This window comes from Sorghum bicolor, chromosome 4 (genome assembly GCF_000003195.3).
Source record: "Sorghum bicolor cultivar BTx623 chromosome 4, Sorghum_bicolor_NCBIv3, whole genome shotgun sequence".
Classification (NCBI taxonomy): domain Eukaryota; kingdom Viridiplantae; phylum Streptophyta; class Magnoliopsida; order Poales; family Poaceae; genus Sorghum; species Sorghum bicolor.
This window is the reverse complement of record NC_012873.2, coordinates 4,153,071-4,174,069: the sequence shown is the minus strand read 5'-3', so window position 1 is coordinate 4,174,069 and position 20,999 is coordinate 4,153,071. Positions and strand designations below refer to the sequence as shown.

Sequence of the window (20,999 nt, the reverse complement as noted above, 5' to 3'; positions counted from 1 at the left end):
TGTAGGTCTTCTATAGCGTACGTATCCATTCGATTCAAATTTTCAATCTTGCACGTGTACTTGTATTTTTATAGATTTAATTATTTTAAAATTTAGCGATTAAATTCTTTTAATGATATTGATAGACGATGTGTTCGTCGATAACGAGACGTTTACAGTTGCTTCATCAATCTTAAGGTTTTATCAGTCCAACTCAACTTTTCTTCGTGTGTGCTCACTTGAATAGGATATGTGTGTTTTCCATAGAGGTAAGTATATGCTCATGCAGTTGATGCGCCTGAGGCACTTATCATAATTGTAGTATCAAGACTTATCGATTCAACTCGATCCTTTAGATGTGCTCATAGAACTAGGATGTGTGGGTGTATTCATATGGTAAATCTTGTTTTCGGAGGCAATTAATAATATATCAAGTTTAATTAGATTTATAAAATTAGTACATGTGAATAGATTTATATAAATAAACATGTATGTTTTATTTATTCTAAACATACTAATTAGATATTACAAATATTAGTATATTTTTTATATATTTGATAATTGGCGCATAGGGAAAAAAAAAGGGTTTTCCATTCTTTTGCATCGGCGGCAGTTGCTTTCAACCTGGCGCTAAGAGCGTTACTTTGATTTGACTTGGTCGATGGCAACGTACGATACGACGTTAAAGCGAGCGTGATAATTTGGTATTTGAAGGTGGGATGCCCTATATACTATAAGGATTCCGGTCGAAATCGAATTGGCGCATGTGTCACGATGAGCGAAATTGCGAATTGGATTTGTGAAATAAAGCGTGACAGCGACTAAAGTGAATTGAATTGAATTGGGAGAGATCCATGTGCGTGCATCAGTCAAAAAGATATTGAAAAGAAGGCCACACTCAATTGCGACGTGCCCATTTCTCTCTCTCCATATATTATGTAAGGTTTGGTTTAGTTCTAAAAATTTTCAAGCTCTATCACATCAAATCTTTGAACCCTTACATAAAACATTAAATATAGACTAAAAAATAACTAGTTTTATAATTTATCTGTAATTTATGAGACAAATCTTTTAAGTCTAGTTAATTCATGATTAGACAATAATTACTAAATAGAAACTAAAGTGCTGATCAAATCCAAAAATTTTCGTGAACTAAACTGCTGCTACTCCTATAACTACAGATGGGTGGCCTTGTTTAGTTCCAATTTTTTTTGCAAAATCGACACTGTAGCACTTTCGTTTGTATTTGACAAAAATTGTCCAATCATGGACTAAATAAGCTCAAAAGATTCGTCTCGTCAATTTCGACCAAACTGTGCAATTAGTTTTTATTTTCATCTATATTTAATACTCCATGTATGCGTCTAAAGATTAGATGTGACGGGAAATCTGAAAAATTTTGCAAAATTTTTTGGGAACTAAACAAGGTCTGTGCATTTGAGCAAAATATGAACATATGCAGATCATTTCAGGGATGTATGGCATGGCTCTGCAAGGAGTAACAGTATTGCCGTTGGGCATGCATGGACGCATGGGCAAAGCTGAGAACTGTGCATATGCATGCATGCTCACTGCTGATCAATGTGCAGTCAAAATGTGTGTCTTTATTATTCCACGGACGCGCGCCTTTATTATAGTCAAAATGTCACAGCACGGGAGAACATGCACGGATTACCCATGCGTGTATGTTTTCTTTTACTGACTGTTGTTTATATATTTATTTTTCTTAATGATCTCGGCTCGTGATCGACTGAAGCCTTGTTTAGTTGGTGAAAATTTTAGGTTTAGTTATTATAGTACACTTTTATTTATATTTGATAATTATTGTTAAATCATGAACTAATTAGACCCAAAAAAATTCGTCTCATAAATTACTGTAAATTATGCAATTGTTATTTTTATCTAAATTTAATACTTTATGTATGATGTGACGAAAAATCTTGAAAAATTTTAGAATTTTTTTTGAACTAAACACCTGGTATCTGATGATCACGTGACCTGCTCCATGCATGGTTTCGTCTGGCATTTGATACGTGTTCTTTGACCGGCCTTCTTTTATTTCAAAAGAAAGCTAGCGTAGCATGAAGAAAGAAAAGGGGTGAAACAAGCTAAGGTGTGTGATTCTGGACAACAGTTCAATTGACATGCGTAGGCGCTGCACTCGATGGCGCATGCATTCCAGAATAGCCAACTCAGATTATTCTTTGCCTGTTTCTGTTTTATCTCTAGCTTAATTATTTCCAGAGAAAGATGCATCCGGATTTGACTAAACAGCTCGCTACACACAGATTATGGGTGTACGTTCTTCTTCGTCGTCTTTTTTACTATACTTTTATTACGGGGATACGCGTACCAACCGCAGCTACTAGCAATGGTGGAGCCCCAGAACAAAACTGAAAAAAAAAACAATTTCACCAAATATGATGCCACTGGCCACACAGCCCAACATGGATACGGCCCATGGGCCAACAAACCTAATGCATGTCCGCACAGGTGTCTCTTTTTCTTCTTATATACAAGTGTTAATTAATTGTTGCTCAACAAAAAAGTGTTAAATATTTTCTCCATAAAAACGGGATGATATAGCAAAGCAAGGATGGAGGATGTTGCAAAACCCGAGCTCCTTATGTGCACAGGTTCATTAAGGCAAAATACTTTCCCAGCGCCATAGGAGTTGAATCAGAACGACAATGGACTGTAACTCTGTAAGCGCTTCAACAGAGATGGGCAGGCAATTTAGACATTATCCATAACGAAGAAGACCATTATTCTGTTTGCCCTGTAAGAATTACACTGTGATACAAAGTAGTGCCAACCATATCCAACAGAAGGAGCATGTCAGTTGGAACCAAATGATAGTCAAGTTTACAACAACAGAACAGTCTATTCTTGTACTGTCATTTGTATTCTTGGAAGTTGACATGGCCAGTGGCTTGCGCATGTTCGACGGCCTCCTGCATTGCGTACAGACAGATTGGAACATTCAGTATAATGACATTTGCAGATTTTGGTTGGAAGTTGAAACCTTTCACGCTTTATAAGAGCCTTGCCTTTTGACCGATGACGCCGATCTGGCACACCCCACAGCGCAGAGTGAAGTTTGCGGTGTCAGTATAGCTCCTCTTCCTGCATGTTGCATGTCAAACAAAACAATCGATAAAATGTCGACTCCAACATATTTCCATGGTTTCAAACAAATGAGCAATTTTATCATCAACGGGGAAGTTGACAGGTAAAGAACAGAGTGTTCAAATGGCTATGGTTGAGTACCTTTGCGCCTCCTTCACTAAGTTGAGGGCAAGGCCTTCTGCTGGACCAATGGAACGGTTATGATTGACAGGGAAGATTGTCTGGTCAAATTCTTCTGGTGCTCCTTCAGCTGGAGACATCTGAATTTTTGTTCATAAAAAGTATATATAATTAGCAAATACCTCTTGTTCCTTATTAATAATTAGCATAATACCATCAAGTGAACTTACAGCAAGAGCATCGTAATGCAATCCATCATAAATGAGCATGGCCCTTTCACTATAATTCTTCTCCTGTGTCAAGGGGTGCAAAACTGATAAGTATATTAAACAAGGCCTAAGAGAGTGAAATCTCCAACTGAGATCATCTGTATGATTTGTTCCTTTCTGACATATTGGGCAGGTTTGCTGAAGGAGGACTTGAAGCAGCAGGTTCTCCAGGGAGCAGAAGTGGTGAAGACGGCGGCCCCCTTCTTTCACAAGCAGGACAGGTAGACATACTCTGAGGAGGAGCGTCAGTTGGTCCCTTTTGCTGGTTGAGTAATCCCCAAGTTCTCAGATGTGCGAGCTGTAATGGGCAAGCGCCCTGTGTGGAAACGCTTGTTTGACGTTCCGATTCTTTTGGACAGTTATCTCGTGTATCATTTGGTACCTGTGTTAGCTTAGATTCATGCTTGTGGATCCTTTGTGACCACTTGCATGAATGTGTTTATGTGTATTGTTCTTTACTTTTGGGTATCTCTGAACTACTGGACTTTGTAATTTCGCTGTTGCGGTAATGAAATTCGGTTTTACTGGTGTGGGAAAAAAATAGAAAATTTGTCACAAGAAGATAGGGGAAAGAAAGATCACTGACCTGACCATAGAGATCACAGCGGGTGGTCTGAATGTCATATGCCGCAATTTCACGCCCGTAATATTCAGATAGAATAGAAAGTTCAATGGCCCCTTTGCAGACAAAGAGAAGGAGGGTTGAAATTAGTTCTAAAAGAAGCAAAGTGGCAATTTTACAAGGCATCATGTTCAAAAAACATTTATTGTTACAGTCTAAGCTTCGAAACAGAGACACTTCTAATAACTCAGTTCTATTGGTTGTTGTGTGCAATTAAAGAGCCTCTTAATGATGGAGCTGCCTAATCAGGAATAATAACAACTCCAAGTTGCTGTTTTCTCATAATGTCCTTTTTTTGAATGAAACATAATGTCCTTTTTTGGGAAAGAAAGTCTTGTTAATAATGCAGACTGTCCGTTTTTGGGAAAGAAAGTCTTGTTAATAGTGCAGACATTTGAAATCCAGTTCATATATAGAGTAGCATGGAAACACTTCAAGCTGAGACTATTTCCAGCTTTAACGCTGCTGTACAAGTATATAGTGCTGAAACTCACCTCCCCACTTTTCAGGATCCAAAATCCAAGCACAATAGGCTTCATTTGGTTTGCCAAGAAATGCTTCGTTGTATTTCTCGGGATCACTAGCAACTGTTGCTGCTATTACCTTGAACAAGCAAAGGAGGGAAGAAAAGGTAGCTGTGTCAACAAAAAGGTTTTCAGAGAGGAAGCAAAATGGGCAATAGCAGGTGCAGATCTGCACTCTGTGTACAGCAATATCTAGCTAAAAGTAAAAGGAACTCCATGGAATACAAATGAGTCAATTTATTATAGCTCAAATAATGTGGTCTATTTCAATTATTCTTGTTTGAAGTGTGAGAAGCACGGTGGCAGTGGATGAAACATCACATCTTGCATAAACATTTTTTAAGACAATAGAATTGGTACAGGTCACCCAATAATACAATGAAGCAATACTCAACTGGCCAAGATGCTATTTGGATCTAACAGCTGTCATCTATTACATAATCAGCAGATGGTATTAGAGCAAACCTCAAAACAGCTTATCAATGGATTTCAGTTATAATACTATACAGACCGGCTTCCCAATGTATATGGGCGGGCTTTACAGATGCATTTATTTGTTGCATAAAGACCACTTTTATGATACATTGTGGGTGCCTCATCCAGCAACTCTGCTTATATATCTATATGACACATTTCGACACCACTGTCAAACCGTCCCATGCAGCAAGACATACCATTTTTTAATGCACTTATGCATGACCCAACAGCTCCTCTATGCATGAGTAGAAGGTGGAAATCATGACAGAATAAAATCTCGGGTAACAGATTTGCCTCTGCGGCTCTGCCGTTTTCCAGGCAACCGTGCAAAGCTCCGATCCAAGCAAAGCATAATACCACTTTGACAATGTACCAAAGACAAAGAGACAAGTCTAAAAGTGAGGCCCACCGCAGGCAGCAAACAGCTAATTAAAGGGCTGGTCGAAGCAGTTACCTGTCTGAGCTCAGAAGCCTTATTTCTGCTGTGCTCCATCACGTAGCTGTACCAAAGCACAGGTGTCGCAAACTGTAATAAGCGGTTCCATTTGCTAGACCATGAATCATGAATGGTGCAGTAGAAGCAGTGCTATGACAGACTTACCCCACAGCATTGAAGAGGCAACTGTTATCCGAAGGGATGACCCTCCTGACAACGACACCTTCCATTTCGCCCGGCCTACAGACAGAATCATCCCAAACAAGCGCCAATTCCAATTGAGAAGGGGATTATATTATGCTGAAAGAACCAATCGTAACGCCGCCTGAACCTATCGTGGGCTACTACAATCCACTCGCTATAAATAATAAGAGCAATAGCTGCAGCAAGACTGCCCAGCCAGACTGCCTGCCTCGTCCTTATGTTCCAATCCCACGGACACACGGCACCGGCAGGTAGAAGGAAGGCAGAGGTTCGAGGTTCCATCCAGAACGGCCGGCGCACGCAGCAAGTTGCGTGGAACGGAAGGGAAAAAGGCTACGGGAAGCTACCGCCTACCGGTACCGGGCGGGGTTCTCCGAGGAATGGGCAAAAGAAACGCTAGCCAGCCAGCCAACCACCCCCCCACGGCTCCACGGCTTCACCCACCGCGCCTTCCTGCTTTTGCGGGGCGAAATCCCATGCCGCAATCGAACAACGCGGCCCAAGGCGGCCGAGAGGGCAACGGATTCCCGCGCTCGCAAGCCCGCAGGCGACGACGACAAGGCCACCGCGCGCGAGGCAGGCGGCGGAATCACGCACGCAGACATCGGAGCAGCAGCAGAGGCGGCAGAGCACGGACGAACGCACGTACCGGGAAGCGGCAGGAGACTCGTCGCAGGGGGGAAGGGGTCGACACGGACGCGCCGCGCTTTTGCTCTGTCCGAATTCGCGGAGCTCTGAATCGAGGGAGAAGAGAAGAGGAGGGCAGCGGAGGAAAGGGGCGCGGAGAGGACGGGGGAGGCGGTATATAAACCAGGCCAGCGGCGAGGCGAGAGGAATCAGACGGAAGTGGCAGGGGGGGCCGGGTCTGCTTGGGGCGGTGTGGCCTGTTGCCTGTGACAGGCAGAGATCTCCCTCTGACAGCGGCCCTAGTGCCCGCCTCGATGTGGCAGGTCAGCACAGCGCTCCTGACACCCTGAAATGCTACGAGTACGAATAGGGGGATCCTTGGGAGGGCAAGGAGTTCATGGATGGCATTGGCATGTCCCTTCCTGGATCCTGGATCTTAAGGATGTATTTGAATATATTCAACTAAAATTTAGCTGGAAGAATTTTTAGTATATTAAAATATTATTTTAAAATTTTAGTTAGCTAAACTTTAGCTGTATTGTTTAGATCCTCCAGCTAATAGACTTAGCTAAATTTTAGCTAGCTTTAGCTAGATTAAAACAGCTGAACTTTAGTTAGTTTTTTAGATGAGCTGTTTGGATGGCTAACACCTAAATTTAGCTTTTAGCTAGTGTATCCAAACGTGCCCTTAACTTTAATTGGTGTGTGTTTTCTATGACATAAAAATGTGCAGTTCGGAAATTATTTTACGGCACACACACCCCTTCAATATAAAACCAGGTGACAGATATATCTTTATTTATATATATATATTATATGTTAAAAATAGATGTGGAAGAAAAAAGACGCTTCTACGAGCAAAGCAGTGAGACGTGCCTCGCTACGGGAGTGGAGAAAACAAAGGCCCTTTGTCAACGCCAAGAGCCGCGGGCCTACAGCGTAACAGCGATATGCCCCGATGGCGACTCCAAAGTCCGTTTCCTCGGCGGGCGAATCCGATCCCACAAGCAACGCGACCGGTACGCCGCTGCTTGGCTAATCTTTGGTTCCCCTAGTTCCGTCCCCCTCCCCCAGCCCCAGGCCCCAGCCCGTGGCGGCATATTGCGCGCGAAGTGAAGTACTGTATTACTGTTGATGTAATTTCTTTTTGTCCATGAGATGGGAGGGACTCACCGTTGGCGCGTCTCAGATTGCAGTTGTACTCGTGCTAGCATGGGCGCAGGGCCAGCTGACCTGGAAGAGCTGTTTCCCAGCCCAGAGAACCAATATTCCCCCTGTCTGATAAATCAAACAGAAACAAACAGAAAGTGGTTAGTCCGGCCAACTCACCCGGAGAGTCAAAGCCGCAGCAATTTCAAGGAGTCAGCGATGCCAAAAGGTGCATGGTATGCACCACAATGCAGAAAGCCAGGAACATACCGCATCATCAGGAGAAAGGAAAAAAGATAGAAAGATATGGGTATTTTCTCACCAGATCTTGCAAAAAAAGATAAAATCTGCTATTCTGCCACAAGTGCTGGCACTTGGGCCTGGAGGCAGTAAGCCTGGAACCAGATTCCTCAGACCTGCATTTGGAATATGAAATTGAAAATATATGTTAGCTCACTGTAACAGCGTGTGGGTAAATTCTTCAGTGATCACGCACAACCAAAAGGAATCTTAATGAAATACAAAGCGCAGAACCTCAAATATTTCGTCAGAGGCTAGACAGCACAAGCAGAAAAGCAAACGGGACAAGAATGGCAGGGCAGCATAGAGTACCTGTTTAAGATAGCACTATTCTTTAGAACAAGGGAAATTTTCATTAAGTGAATGAAAAAGGTAGCACTATTTCAGTAGCATCTCAAGTTCATCAAGAATAGATAATAATCCTAATCCAGCTTTGGAGCTCCTCCTTGAGTAATTAACACAATAATTATTACCTCTACAGAGTAGTCTATCAGGCGATCTTGCTATGTTAAGAAGGTAGTGCTCATTTGTAGATCAATATCTAGATTAAGGAATCAATATACTCATCATCTAATAAGCTTGCAGAAGAGTATTTTCATTAGTTGAATCTAAGTATCTAACGTTCATTTTCTAACAGACTAGTTCAACCATAAGCATCTTGACATCTTAAAACAAGAAACATGTCACAATGGGCATCAAATACTCAGGTTAGATATCTTAGTTGAATGAAAGATTTCTTTTGAAGAACCACAGAGGAACAGAAAGGCATCATGGCCAAGCCTCTGAAACTAAGCTGTAGGCTTCTAGTGAAGGTTCATACATTCATGGTGGAGATAATTCAGGAATCGCGAGCTATAAAGTCCCAGATATTTTATGATATCAGGTGTAAGAGAGTTGAAACATAAAATATCACAATATGTCCTTTCTTATGGAACCAATACCGATATGACCAAATACTATGCAAGATTTAAGGAGAAAGTCCAATCCACAGGAAAAAAATGCCATCATAGTGTTTTGTTGCTGGCCTGATTGCCACAATGCCATCCAAAGTTCTGACATTGACAAAATGACGTGTGGCATAGCCGATGCTATTTTGACAATGCCACAAATTTGATAGCATTTTGGGAATTGAGTTTCAACATAATGCTATGATCGCAAATTAAAACTACTGAAACTCACCTTCCCATTTTTCATGATCCAAAATCCAAGTGCAGTAGGCTTCATTTGGTTTGCAAAGAAATGATGCACTGAACTTTTCAGGGTTACAAGCAACTGATGCTGCTACAACCTTCAAGCAGACAGGGAAGAAAAAACATAGCAATATCAACAATATGAAAGTCCAGATAGTAGGAAAAATAGCCATAGCACGTGCACACTTGTACTACATTCACAATATTTCATAGCAAAAAGAGTAAAAGGGGCAGCACCATGGAGCATGAATACAGTGCCAATTTATCATACTCTACTAAGGCTATCAAACGTTACGGTTCTGGTTTGCAATCAATGACACAATGGGTGGACCGCCATATCTTGCACAAACTCTTTTTAGTCCATTAAATTTGTTCAGTTCTAACCAAATAAGGAAGTAAAACTCAACAGATTGGAATGCCCTTGAATCAACCAATTTCATCAAGTTTGATTAGATAATCAACTCATGAGTCATGAGACATGACTTGAGAACAGCCCTGGAAGAAGATTTATATACATGGACTTGATTAACATCCAGCTGTTCCTCTACAAGTCTACATTGATATATTTCTATTATTATTGTCAAATCATTGGTACAGATCGCTTTATTAGACAATTGAAATCATATGGGGATAAAGTATCAATTGATTTGTCTACACTTTTTTTCCTCTAATGAAAAACGGGCACACACCCAGTCGCAAAAAAAATTTGTCTACCCTTTTTCAGGCACAAGAAAACTCATGATCTGGCATCCTCAAAACCCTTTTTCTGGTGTTGATGTGTTGTTCCATCATGCATCTGTATCAAAACAGAGGTGTTACAAAGCACAATGTGCAACCTCCCCCTTTGCTAAAATCATAAAATAGTAAGTATGACAAAAACTTACCCCACAGCATTTACATGGCAGCTGTTGTCCAAAGAGATCACCCTCCTCATAACACCTTTCATTTCAACCAGCCTACAGAATTGTTGAAAGCAAACACCCCAAGCCTCCTGTCATCATCAGGAGGAATCAACATATTGAGCAATCATCATCTAGTATATAGAAGAGTAGTGTATTAATTGTACAAATATAAAGATAAATTTATTTAGAAGTTTCCTAACCTTTCCAAAATCAGGACCAGCAGCTTCATTAAAAGTGAATCTGCGCAATTACTAATCACAAACTGGTGGAAGTAACTTCTGCTGCAATCAAACTGTTATGGGGATGGGTATTTGGGAGATAAGTAGGCCTTATGCTTTGCCAAGAGTGTCGACGTCTAGACTCGTGGTCTAGACACAAGCAAGTATAAGTTTGCGTGACTACCCTAGCCTGGATGGTGATGCAAGTGAGACACAGAGGGTTTATACTGGTTCGGGCCTGGAATGCCCTACGTCCAGTGAGATCGGGGGTCTGTATAGCCTTGCACCTAAAGGTGCTTGTGGTAGGGGGTACAAGCAGGTTGCGAGAGAGGGCTAAGTCCCAGGTCTCGACTTGGTGGTGGACAAAATGTTGGTCGTTGTTCTGTGATAGAGTATTGTGATTGCGGGAACCTGATCCTAGCTATGAGCCCTGGCTCCCCTTTTATAGCCTCAAGGGGAGACAGAGATTTACATGAGTAGATTTCTCTCTGCCGGGTGGACGAGTTACAGTCCCGACCCTGTTGAAGCCTGTTCATCTTGTCCTTGAGGGATGGCTGCTTTTGTGAAGGGTTACCGAGCCCTGTAGGAGTCATGAGGGTCGGATCGCCGGTACTGCTGATCATCCCGTCAATAGTGGGAAAAGACCTCAAATAGTGGTGCTGATTAACCTCCCCCATTCCCTTTCTACTGTGAGGCAGTACGCCACAGTGAAAGAAGTAAGGGCACACAGTGAAAGAGGTGAGGCTGCAGTGCCCAGGGTGGTTGGAACAGTTGCCACCCTGCCCTGCTGCGGTATGGGGGTCATCGCGCTTGTCACGTCGTGGGTACGGGCGCCGTGTGGTCAAAGTCTTGCTGTCCTGGTGGATAGGAATCCGGCGCCCGAGCCCAGAAGGATCGGGCGAGACAGAACTTGCGTCCGAGGCCCTGAGGGATCGGGCGAGACGGAACTTGCGTCCGAGGCCCTGAGGGATCGGGCGAGACGGAACTTGCGTCCGAGGCCCTGACGGGTCGGGCGAGTCGGAACTTGCGTCCGAGGCCCTGAGGGGCAGATGGGCTGGGGCTCGTGCCCTGGTGATTATGGTTAACATGCTCTGTTTTTTGCGTTTTTTGTTGCTCTGATTTGGGTATCCTTTTTTATGGTACCCAACAAAGAGCTTGAGAGATTGAGGGGGTATTTTGGGATAACTAGGCCTTATGCTTTGCCAAGAGCTTGAGAGATTGAGGGAGACTAGAATTATTTCTTCATAATTTATTGCTTGATTATATCAATAGAGTCTACAAATATTTATGTCCCTTCTACTTCACCTCTTTTGCTAAATAACCTATTTAGGACTAAATAAATTGCAAATACAAAGATAACTAAACTTATAAAGATAACTGGGCCGAACTATCAGCCCGTCGGCCCAGGCAGCCCGTTGGCTGCCCATGACACAAACTGTGACCAGGTGGCTTCCTGACAATTGCTTCAGTCCTTATCTTCCTTCTAAGGGTATCCACTTCATGCCACAGATTTTGGTTAGCATATATATTTGACAGAAGCACACTAGCACCTCCTCTGTAGGAGCAGATGGACTCAATCTTATTGAGCACGAGCTCCCCAATCTCCAGTTCATTATTGATACTGCATGCACTCAGCAGTGCCCCAAGAATCTCCAAGTTCGGTTCAAAAGGCATCATGCTAATGAATTCATAAGCACGGTGAACAAGCCCTGCTCTGCTGAAAAGATCCACCATGCAACCATAGTGCTTGATGTCCCTGGGGACATTGTGCTCACTCTCCATGAAATTGAAGATACGTATCCCCTCTTCTACCAGTCCAGCATGGCTACAGGCAGAAAGAACCACAATGAAAGTAGTTGAATCTGGTAATACTCCTTCCTCCCGCATGCTGAAGAACAATTCAACTGCTTCTTCACCATGTCCATGACAAGAGAGCCCTGAAATCATTGCTGTCCATGAATGCAAGTCCTTCTCACGCATCAAACAAAACAATCTTCGTGCAGATTCAATGCTACCACACTTCCCATACATGTCAACCAATGCATTCCTGACAATTAACTCGCCCTCTAATCCAGTCTTCTCCACATATGAATGCAGACCCTTTGCATGCTCCATCGAGCCCAGACCGGCACAGGCAGAGGCAAGCGACACCACCGTGGCCTCATTAGGCCACACAAGATCATCAGCACCTCTCATCTCGTTAAACACCTCAACAGCTTCCAAGTACATCCTGGAGTCTACATAACCAGACACCATGCTGGTCCACGCAACCACGTCCTTCACCGGCATTTCCTCGAACACCCTGCGAGCAGTGACCACCGACCCGCACGCGAGGTAAGCATTCATCAGCGCCGTCTGGGTGAAGAGGTGGCAGTTGTAGCCAAGACGGAAGCCCTGCCCATGCAGAGACTGGCACAGTGTAGGACTGCTGCGGGAACAGGCGCTGATCAAGAGCGGCAAGGTGTAGGGGTCCGTGGGGACGCCTCGGCTGCGCATTTGGTCAAACAGGCGGACCGCGAGGCGCGGCGGGGATGCGCGGATGAGCGAGTTGAAGGAGAACGGAGAGAGCGAGGAGGCCGGGAGATAGGCGAGGAGGGCGAGGGAGAAAGGGAGGGAGAGGCTGGAGGATGCGAGGAGCAGGCGGGACGCCACGAAGGGGTTGCGGGCAAGGCCCGAGACGAGGCAGTGGGACAGAACGGGGAGGTGGTCGCGGAGGGAGGTGGCGGGGAGGAGGAGTGGACGCAGGCAGCGGTGGCGGCGGAAGAGGGAGTTGGCCGCCGCCCACGCCGGGATGGGAGGGGAAGGCCGTGGCGGTGACATGCAGATCAGATCACAATGGCATCTGTGTCTTCGTCGTTTCAAATTTGGGTTTCCAAAAATATGCAAACTGAACGTGCTAGGCATTTCAAATTTAGGGTTTGGTCGTTTCAAACTTTGTAATCAACAATCAAGATAAATTCAGCATAACTCATCAATCAAAGCATGCTCTTAAGTCCATTATTATCTGAACCAAGATATGCTTCTCGTTCATTCATTATTGTAATATGTATATACAAATTTGAATTTAACCCCAACTTAAACTCATTGATCATGTCGACCTAAGGCATAACGACATTATTATTCACCATTAAGTGAACACGTAAAAAAAGTACTAGTGGTAATTACGCAAAGCTACCCAAAGAAGTTGCACGTTGCCGTTGGCCCGAAGTAGCATCCTTCCGTTTCATAAGCAGCGCCGCCCTGGCCGCCGCCATCTCCAAGGTCGTAGGCATAGCCTTCATAGCCTGTGACATGGTTGTGGTCAGTACCGTAGTTGAAACTCAGCGGCACCCGCGCTGCTGCCGCCGGCGGCTGGAGATCAGGAGGAGGCAGCATCATCATCGTCGGAGCGTGAGCGGCGGCATGGGTGACGACGTTGCCGCCCATCAGAAGAGCCATCGTCTGCGCGTCCATGGCCGCCTGCTGATGATGATGGCTGCCGCTGCTGGCGCCACCATATTCATCAGCCGTGAACGTGCCATCGCTGCCGAGGTCGTAGTAGCAGACGTCGCAGGCGCCAGCAGCCGCCGCCGCGCACTGATGCTGCCTCATGGCATGGTCGGCGTCGTCCTTGACGCGCTCGAGCGCGGCGAGCATGGCGACGAGCTCGGGCATCTCGGCTTGGCGCACGACGTCGTCGGTCCACACCCCGGCCGCGCGCGCCGCCGCGTCGAGCGCGTCCTTCCGCCGCGCCTCCGCCGCGATGGCCTCGCACAGCCGGTCGCGCTGCCCGTCGAACTCGTACATCGTCGTCGTCGGCGCCTCGGAGACGTCGTTGGCGGCGGAGCCGGGTAGGTCGGGGTCGAGGTACCGATCGACGACGGCGCTGACGGAAGGGTGGCCGAACGAGTAAGGCTTCCCCGCGGGGGAGAACACGATGAGCGCCACCTTGGCGCCGGTCAGCGCGCAGAGCTCGCTGGCCTTCTTGTAGAGCCCGTCGCGGCGCTTGGAGAAGCACACGTGCCTCGCCTCCATGCACTTGATGGGCTTGATCTCGATCTTCCGCCGCCCCAGCGTCTTCTTCCTCTTGCGCTCCCCGCCGCCGCCGCCGCCGGCCTCGCCAAGTACCATCTCCGCCTCCGAAGCCATCGACGCCGACGCCGACGACGCCGCCACCTGCATCTCGTCGCCCTCTCGCGGGATGATCTCGGAATGGCGAGAGCTGGCTAGCGTGCGCGACGACGAGGAGAGAGGTTCTCTGGACGTGCCACGTCGGGAGGTGGGTATATAAGGGAGGAGAAGAGATGCATGCAAGGAAACCGAGGGCCCCCATATCGGACAGATTTCGTGACTGTCGATTGATTGATTGAGAATTTCGTTACGGCAGGGTTTCCATGTTTGAGAATTGAAGAAGACGCGAAATCGAACTCTGTTCCAACGTTCGAATGGGGGGGGGTCTCTCTTGCTAGGTCACCGTCGTCGACGCGGCGCGAGACAGCCCAGTAATTCGTGCTGTACACCGTAGATCGTAGAATGGTATGTGTGCACAGAAATTGTTGACACCATGCATGGTGCATTGGTGTCGACACATACACGATACACGTACTGTACTTGTTTTATGCATTATGCATATGATGATCAGATTTTACCGATGTATAAAGTCCGGATCCATCTTCATGGCCCAGCTTTATTTGTGCATTGGTGAGCAGTTGCTCGATCAAAGCATTCAAGCGGTAGGAGGCCTGTGACTATGAGCCATGACAATCAGACAACGCCCATCCGATTTTTTTTTTAATGAAATACACCCATCCGATTGGCTCAGGGTTTTGCCCCCACTTCATGGCCCAATGCCCCAATTGCAAGCAGAATTGCAGAAATAAGGGTGAAAGCGGCGCAGAAAATTCTATACAGACCGATACCGTTTTTGTTTTTACCGAAACATAAATTTGTCATTTTGTGATTTCAGCACATCCCTTTGTTTTTAGTTATTTTTCGATATAAAAAAGAGGTGCCGATCGCGGGAGGAGGCACGCCTTCAGATTAGCTGCAAAATGCGCCTTCGGATTTTGTTCCTAATAATCAGATCAAGTACAAACAAGCTTTCTGAATTCAGGACAAACTACAAGGTGTGCCTGTGCATCCAGTTCTGCGTCAAAGCAGCGCCACCATCTAAACATGAAAAACGTCCAAATCCATCTTCCTGTTGCACTTCCCTATGAAATCCAACCAAAACGGATAACGCAATCTCGTCTCACATGGTCATATGTCAGCAATTGCATCCGAATCGCAGCTTGCAAGCGAGGTCAAGATTACTCAGTCGAATCATGAACAAAATTCCGGAGTGATTATTCCTTCTCAAATCCAAATTTTTTTAAGTAGACCAAGAAACTGCAAAACATCTGCACAGTTGATACTGAACTAAACACAAATCTAGAGTTCTAGACACAACTTCTCAACTAATCGCGGCGCCAAGAAACGAGATCCGGCGCCGGCGCATGCTCCGCCGACAACAACGCCTCCGTGTGAGGCTACGGCGACGGCGGAGGCAAGAACGACACGCCCCTGGCGGCGACGACCCTCCTGCGGAGCGGGTACCGCCCATAGCCGCTCGTCGTCCCCAGGAAGCGCGGCGCAGCGGGCTGCTCGTCCCCGGCGAGGACCGGCGGCCTCGCGGGGGACGGAGAGGCGGACCGCGGGGGGAGCAGGAGGCACGCCGACGAACGGACGGAGCGGGCCACGATCCTCGAGTCCCGGAGCCGCGCGAGCGCGCCGGGCCGGAGGAACCGCTGATGCTGGTAGTGGTGGTGGCGCTCGGAGGCGCGCGGCAGGGCTCGGAGGCGGCGGTCCATGGCAGGCGGTTGGGCGAAGGATGGATGGCGGCGGCGCAGCCGAGGCGAGCAGCTGAGATGTGTGGATTGCGTGGGGTGATTGGCGGGGGACGAGTAGGAGATTTTAAGGAGGCGGGCCGGGGGAGGGAGGAGTGAGCAGTGGAGGGAAACGATGGCGGGAACGGAAAGCGTGCGCGGGCAAATTGCCAAAGGAGGGGAGAGACGATGACGAAGTCTATTTACTGGCACTGGTCCAGCGCGTTGGTATACGCGGATGGGCACCATGTCACTGACCTGTGGACCTCGTTTGCCAGATTTGGCGCGTGCATCTGAAGGGTACCAAGTTTCAGACGTGTACTAGCTCACAATTGGCACATGATAGTGGTTGCTTCAGAGTGAATCTACTAGTAAAGCTAAGTTAGGCCTTGTTTACTTCCGAGAAAATTTTGCAAAATTTTTCACATTCCCCGTCACATCGAATCTTTAGACGCATATATGGAGTATTAAATATAGACGAAAATAAAAACCAATTGCACAGTTTGGTCGAAATTGACGAGACGAATCTTTTAAGCCTAGTTAATGCATAATTGGACAATATTTGTCAAATACAAACGAAAATGCTACAGTGCCTGTTTTGCAAAAAATTTTGAAACTAAACAAGGCCTTACTTCTTTTATGGCATAAAGTGGATACTAATTAATAAATTTACTACTACTTTTATGGCATAAAGTCTAGTTTCAACAGATTTTTATAAGAAACATTTGAAAATCATTGAGATAAGGCGCCAGGCAGGCATGAAAGTTTTATTGTTTTTGGTCTCACATATCGGCAGCCATACATACGGTACAGGAGATCGGTACAAAATGACCACCTTAGACATTTTACCGCACAAAAAAATGCATCACCACTCACATCATATCCTTCATCTTCTTCTTCACTGACACCGGCTGACAGACGCTACCTAAAATTGTGGTCCGCTTTCGTCGGTGTTAGCTCGCTTGTTACAAAATCACAGCTACCTACAACGAATTACATACACACAAAACCGTGGGGCAATGTACAAACAACAGTCAAAATGGTTTGATCTATTATATAGCAGCTTCTGTTGCTGTTCCTTTTTTTTCTGTGCTAGAAAGTGGCGTTCCACAGCGCCTTCTCGCCTTCGGCGCACTTGTTGTGGACTTCCCAGATCCTCCCCTCGGAGTTGCATATGCCGCTGCATCTCCAATCGAATGACGCGGCGCAAATGTTCCCCGCCTGAGCTTTCCATTCGCAATCTGTGATTAATTGGGGTATGAGAACGAGACTCCATGACAATATTTCACTTTTTTTTTCAGTCTATGTAATAGTTCCAAACTTCTAAAAGTTATGTTTCCGAAGAGCAATTCAAATGATCAGGCCTCATGAATGATGAACAAACAAGCTTAAGTTTGTCAGACACGAAGTAACAAAAACTCACCAGGCGGAGTACCACAACAAAGTCTCCGATCATCAATATGCTCAACATCTAACCCAATGAACCAAGATCCTAATGAAACATCCTCATTTATATACTTGTGCAGGATATGCCTGCATAGTTGGATTAATAGCAACTAAGTCAGTGAAAGGTTCTAACATGAACTGTATTTTGAGAAAATTCAAGCACATGTTAACTCACTTGTTTATAGATATGTAGGTTGCCAAATCTTTTGAAATAGCATATAATTGACCAGTAGCATGCCGAAAATACTTGTTTCCTGATTCCCCAAATTTCCAGTGCTCAGGTTCATAATATCTCACGCCCCTGGAGGAAAGCACAAACATGTCTCAATATCTTTCAGTAAATTGCTATCCTCAAGACAATTGGATTCTGTCCATAAGATATTCTTACTTTTCAGATAGGACAGGTCCAGATTTCATGCATCCAATATATACCCTCGGCTTCAATGCTTGTTTTGACAAAATCTGTCCAAGTGTTGCTGCAAGTGCAAAACTTCGGCATTAGATGCTATGCCAGAGCTTATCATATGCTATTTTTGAAACATATTTACACACCAGCTAGTGCATCTAGTTTTAAGTGTACAAAAAAGGAAATGGCTGATGATTTTTGAAAAGTAAACAGGAGTTCCTAAATCCTAACTGAAGATCAACAAAGAGCGTAAAGTTGTCACAAGGAGATTACCTATGTTCACATGCACATCATCGTCAACCTTAACATAAAAGTCAGCATCCCATAGTGAAACAGCTGTAGCAAAGTAGGTCTTGGTTTTGCCTGACAATGCAAGATATCCTTCAACATGATCCTGAATAAAATTGTAACCACAGTGAATATGGAGGAAAACCAGCAATCCGAGCAAAACTCAGAATAAAATTCACGTGTATCGCTCCCGTGCGAAAATAATGGGGAATTAACTTACTATCCTCATGAAATCCCCATGTTTCCTGTCCTCTGCTTCAATTGCTCTATCAACAATTCCACCTGATATAGCACTGCAAGGCAAGTGCAGCTTAAGAAAAGTTACTTTCACGGTTGAAATAAGTAAACCCAGAACTTCTTGTAAACGTCAACTACAGATAGCCACAAAGTCTGTTTCCATCACACCTGTGGCCAATGACGAACCGAATAATGATCCCCTTCTCTTCTTCAAGCTTTTTCCTCTTTTCACCTAATTTTAAGTACTATATTATTAGTTATTCAGAAAATCGTAACGAGAAACATTCCAAACCAATGACATGTACATTATATTTTAATATTAGAACCTTGGGGCATCCAGGTGTAACGTATGGAATCTCTCCTCTTGCGACTGCTAAACGCGGTATTGATCCCTATCACCATAAGATACTTTCGCCTCCCAATTGATTCGGAAACTTTAAACTCTTCAGCAACAGGGGAGCCGTTCAGCAGGGATTCTTGCAGTGATCTTGCAGCTGAGAGCTCTGTCTCTAAGCTTGCTATCGTCTTATCTAGTGTTCTACATCCAAGTATACGTAAACACCGATCAGAAATCCAATAATAAAATCTATAATCTCAAACATGGGACAGACATTAGGTCAAGAAAGAAAGGTCAATACATACTGTACATCATGATGGCTATCTTGGACTTGTAAAATATCTCTGTAATCTTGCTTTTCTTGGACCTGGTACCAAATGATAACAAAATAAAGCAACATCAATGATTCCAATCGTGGCATTGTATTAACCGTAAAGTACTGAATTTTATAACGAGACTTGTTGTGTCAGCTGTTCTAATAACAATAGAAAGGCATGAATAAAACTGCGAGTCTCTGCTTTTGTAATTCTTGGACGAATTAGAGGGGTGGAAAGAAGCAGCCACATACCTTTTTAGAACCACACTCCCCAGCAACTGGCACGTTGCCTTCCTCTACATTTGCATTTGGCCTAGCAATCTCACTTGCCTCAGGCAGTGTCCACATTCTGAAACAGAGGATCATGTCAATGTAAGGAAGGATAGATCATTGGGTCTCGCATAGCACCAGCACCACATGATGCTTGTTGAAATTGATCAAAGGGAACCCCAGACATCCGTACATTCGTTGTACTGTTACAGTGTTACAATCGGAAGCCAACAGAGAGTACAAAGCTACAAGTGCATTCTGGATTCTGAGTAGGACGGTCCATAAAAGGACCACCCCAATTGGCAAAGGGAAATGGCCCCGTGTTGCAATTGCAATCCACTGAATCCGCGCCTCATGGTCTCAAAGAACTTCAAAATCCCAGCTCAATAGCAATTGCAGAGAAAACCAGCAACACGGCCATAGAATTGAATCCAGAAACATGTAAGGGAAACAAAACAGCACCCCCCAAAATCCAGCGAACGCGAATTCACGGCGACACAGGAACCCATCCCCCGATGCGGCAGCGCCCAGATGCAGACTGCAGAGCGATAATCAGACGCCAGGATCTCGAGCGGGGCCAGCTCGAAGAAGCGAGCAGCTCTAACAAGCTAGGATTCTCGAAATTGGAGGCGCGGGAAGGAATCTGGAGCCGGAGCAGCGGCCGGGTCTACCTGTTGGTGAAGAGCAGGCCGAGGCAGAAGCTGCCGACGCAGAGCAGGACGGCCCACCTCCTCGACACCCCTCCTCCATCACCTCCTCCGCCTCGTCTCCAGCTCATGCCTGCCGCCACCGCCGCCGCTGCCGCTGCCGCTACGCGCTATGAGCTATCCCTCCCCCAAGCAGCTCGTCCTCCCGTCCCGGCCTCAGCTCCTCGCCTCCCAGATCGAATCCATGGGAGAGGGACGGAGCTTGACGTCGAGGAAAGGAAGGAGCGCTTGGCTCGTTGGGCTTTCTCAGTCTGCCCCGTCGCAGCAGCTGCAGCTCACCTCCTCCTCGCTTTCCATGTGGGTGAGGGGTCGGTAGATGCGACGCGAAGCCGAGCAACCGACGGTCGGTCGGTCATGCCAGTGCCAGTCCACCGGCACACGCCACTTGCCCCCGCCCCGCCGCAATTAAACTTAACCACTGCACCAACCCCTCAGTTTACCGCCAACCAGCAGCAGTAATAACTGCGCAGCAATGGCCGCCGTAGACGAGAGACGACGAGCGCGGGCAATCCGAATCACCGCGGCAGGCGGCGGCTCGGGAGGGGAGTCCCCGTCCATCCAGACCCGCACGCTGAACAGTGAACAACAGCTACTCCTCCGCTGTTTTTTAATGGCTTCGGCTCGTCCGTTTCCGCGCTCGTCCTGGCGCGCCTCACATGGGCGGCCCCAGGCTCTGCGATCGCTCGCACGCACGCACGTGGTTCCACCCGCTCCCGCCGCGCGTCGACGCGACCCGACCGGACCCGACCCCAACCGCCGCTGGCCGACGCGCAAGTGCGATGCTGGTGCGGCGTCGCTTTCGTCCGGCGTGGTCCTCGGCCCCCCGGCGCCTGCGGGGTCGTCGGTGCTTGCGGGCGGTGGCACTGGCTAGCCAGTGGACACGGCAGGTAGAGAGGGGCACGGGGCGGGTGCCGTGGGCGCTGCCTGAGCGGATAACGTCGCGAACTCGCTCTTGTCAAAAAAAAAAAAAAAAAAAAACGTCGCGTACTCGCGTCTGGTCGTG

The 20,999-nt window shown here is 46.3% G+C and overlaps 4 protein-coding genes and 1 long non-coding RNA gene across 5 annotated transcripts; all 5 read right to left on the bottom strand.

Annotated features, from left to right (window-relative positions):
• LOC8074685 (ubiquitin thioesterase OTU1) lies at nt 2,693-6,783 on the bottom strand. Its single transcript, XM_002451553.2, has 9 exons — nt 6,410-6,783; nt 5,722-5,796; nt 5,575-5,620; nt 4,614-4,722; nt 4,084-4,175; nt 3,459-3,521; nt 3,250-3,368; nt 3,030-3,105; nt 2,693-2,933 (listed from the first exon to the last, which is right to left on the bottom strand). The coding sequence occupies exons 2-9, from the start codon at nt 5,784-5,786 to the stop codon at nt 2,877-2,879; spliced, it is 627 nt and encodes a 208-aa protein (XP_002451598.1). The 5' UTR covers nt 5,787-5,796; nt 6,410-6,783; the 3' UTR covers nt 2,693-2,876.
• LOC8074684 lies at nt 8,280-11,101 on the bottom strand. Its single transcript, XR_002452094.1, has 4 exons — nt 10,129-11,101; nt 9,911-10,017; nt 9,741-9,822; nt 8,280-9,124 (listed from the first exon to the last, which is right to left on the bottom strand). It is a non-coding gene; the product is annotated as an uncharacterized LOC8074684 (long non-coding RNA).
• LOC110434572 (pentatricopeptide repeat-containing protein At4g21065-like) lies at nt 11,381-12,995 on the bottom strand. The gene has a single exon (XM_021458851.1). It carries the CDS (start codon nt 12,964-12,966, stop codon nt 11,512-11,514), a length of 1,455 nt encoding a protein of 484 aa, XP_021314526.1. The 5' UTR covers nt 12,967-12,995; the 3' UTR covers nt 11,381-11,511.
• On the bottom strand, nt 15,448-16,097 carry LOC110435014. Its single transcript, XM_021460280.1, has one exon. The coding sequence runs from the start codon at nt 15,972-15,974 to the stop codon at nt 15,654-15,656; it is 321 nt and encodes a 106-aa protein (XP_021315955.1). The 5' UTR covers nt 15,975-16,097; the 3' UTR covers nt 15,448-15,653.
• LOC8076104 (probable beta-1,3-galactosyltransferase 2) lies at nt 16,725-20,340 on the bottom strand. Its single transcript, XM_002451549.2, has 11 exons — nt 19,961-20,340; nt 19,272-19,368; nt 19,009-19,070; nt 18,693-18,904; nt 18,535-18,598; nt 18,350-18,422; nt 18,115-18,235; nt 17,824-17,911; nt 17,611-17,736; nt 17,413-17,522; nt 16,725-17,230 (listed from the first exon to the last, which is right to left on the bottom strand). Exons 1-11 carry the CDS (start codon nt 20,065-20,067, stop codon nt 17,082-17,084), a joined length of 1,209 nt encoding a protein of 402 aa, XP_002451594.1. The 5' UTR covers nt 20,068-20,340; the 3' UTR covers nt 16,725-17,081.

Bases quoted from the DNA above. Each gene is read 5' to 3' on its own strand.
- LOC8074685 (XM_002451553.2), bottom strand. From the start codon at position 5,786: ATGGAAGGTGTCGTTGTCAGGAGGGTCATCCCTTCGGATAACAGTTGC. The intron at 3,522-4,083 runs GTCAGTGATCTT...CCCTTGACACAG, and splicing joins GCTGTGATCTCTATGGTCAG to GAGAAGAATTATAGTGAAAG. The intron at 3,106-3,249 runs GTACTCAACCAT...TGCAACATGCAG, and splicing joins TTAGTGAAGGAGGCGCAAAG to GAAGAGGAGCTATACTGACA.
- LOC110434572 (XM_021458851.1), bottom strand. From the start codon at position 12,966: ATGTCACCGCCACGGCCTTCCCCTCCCATCCCGGCGTGGGCGGCGGCC.
- LOC110435014 (XM_021460280.1), bottom strand. From the start codon at position 15,974: ATGGACCGCCGCCTCCGAGCCCTGCCGCGCGCCTCCGAGCGCCACCAC.
- LOC8076104 (XM_002451549.2), bottom strand. From the start codon at position 20,067: ATGAGCTGGAGACGAGGCGGAGGAGGTGATGGAGGAGGGGTGTCGAGG. The intron at 19,369-19,960 runs GTAGACCCGGCC...CCTCTGTTTCAG, and splicing joins GGCCTGCTCTTCACCAACAG to AATGTGGACACTGCCTGAGG. The intron at 17,523-17,610 runs GTGAGTTAACAT...CCAACTATGCAG, and splicing joins ACCTACATATCTATAAACAA to GCATATCCTGCACAAGTATA.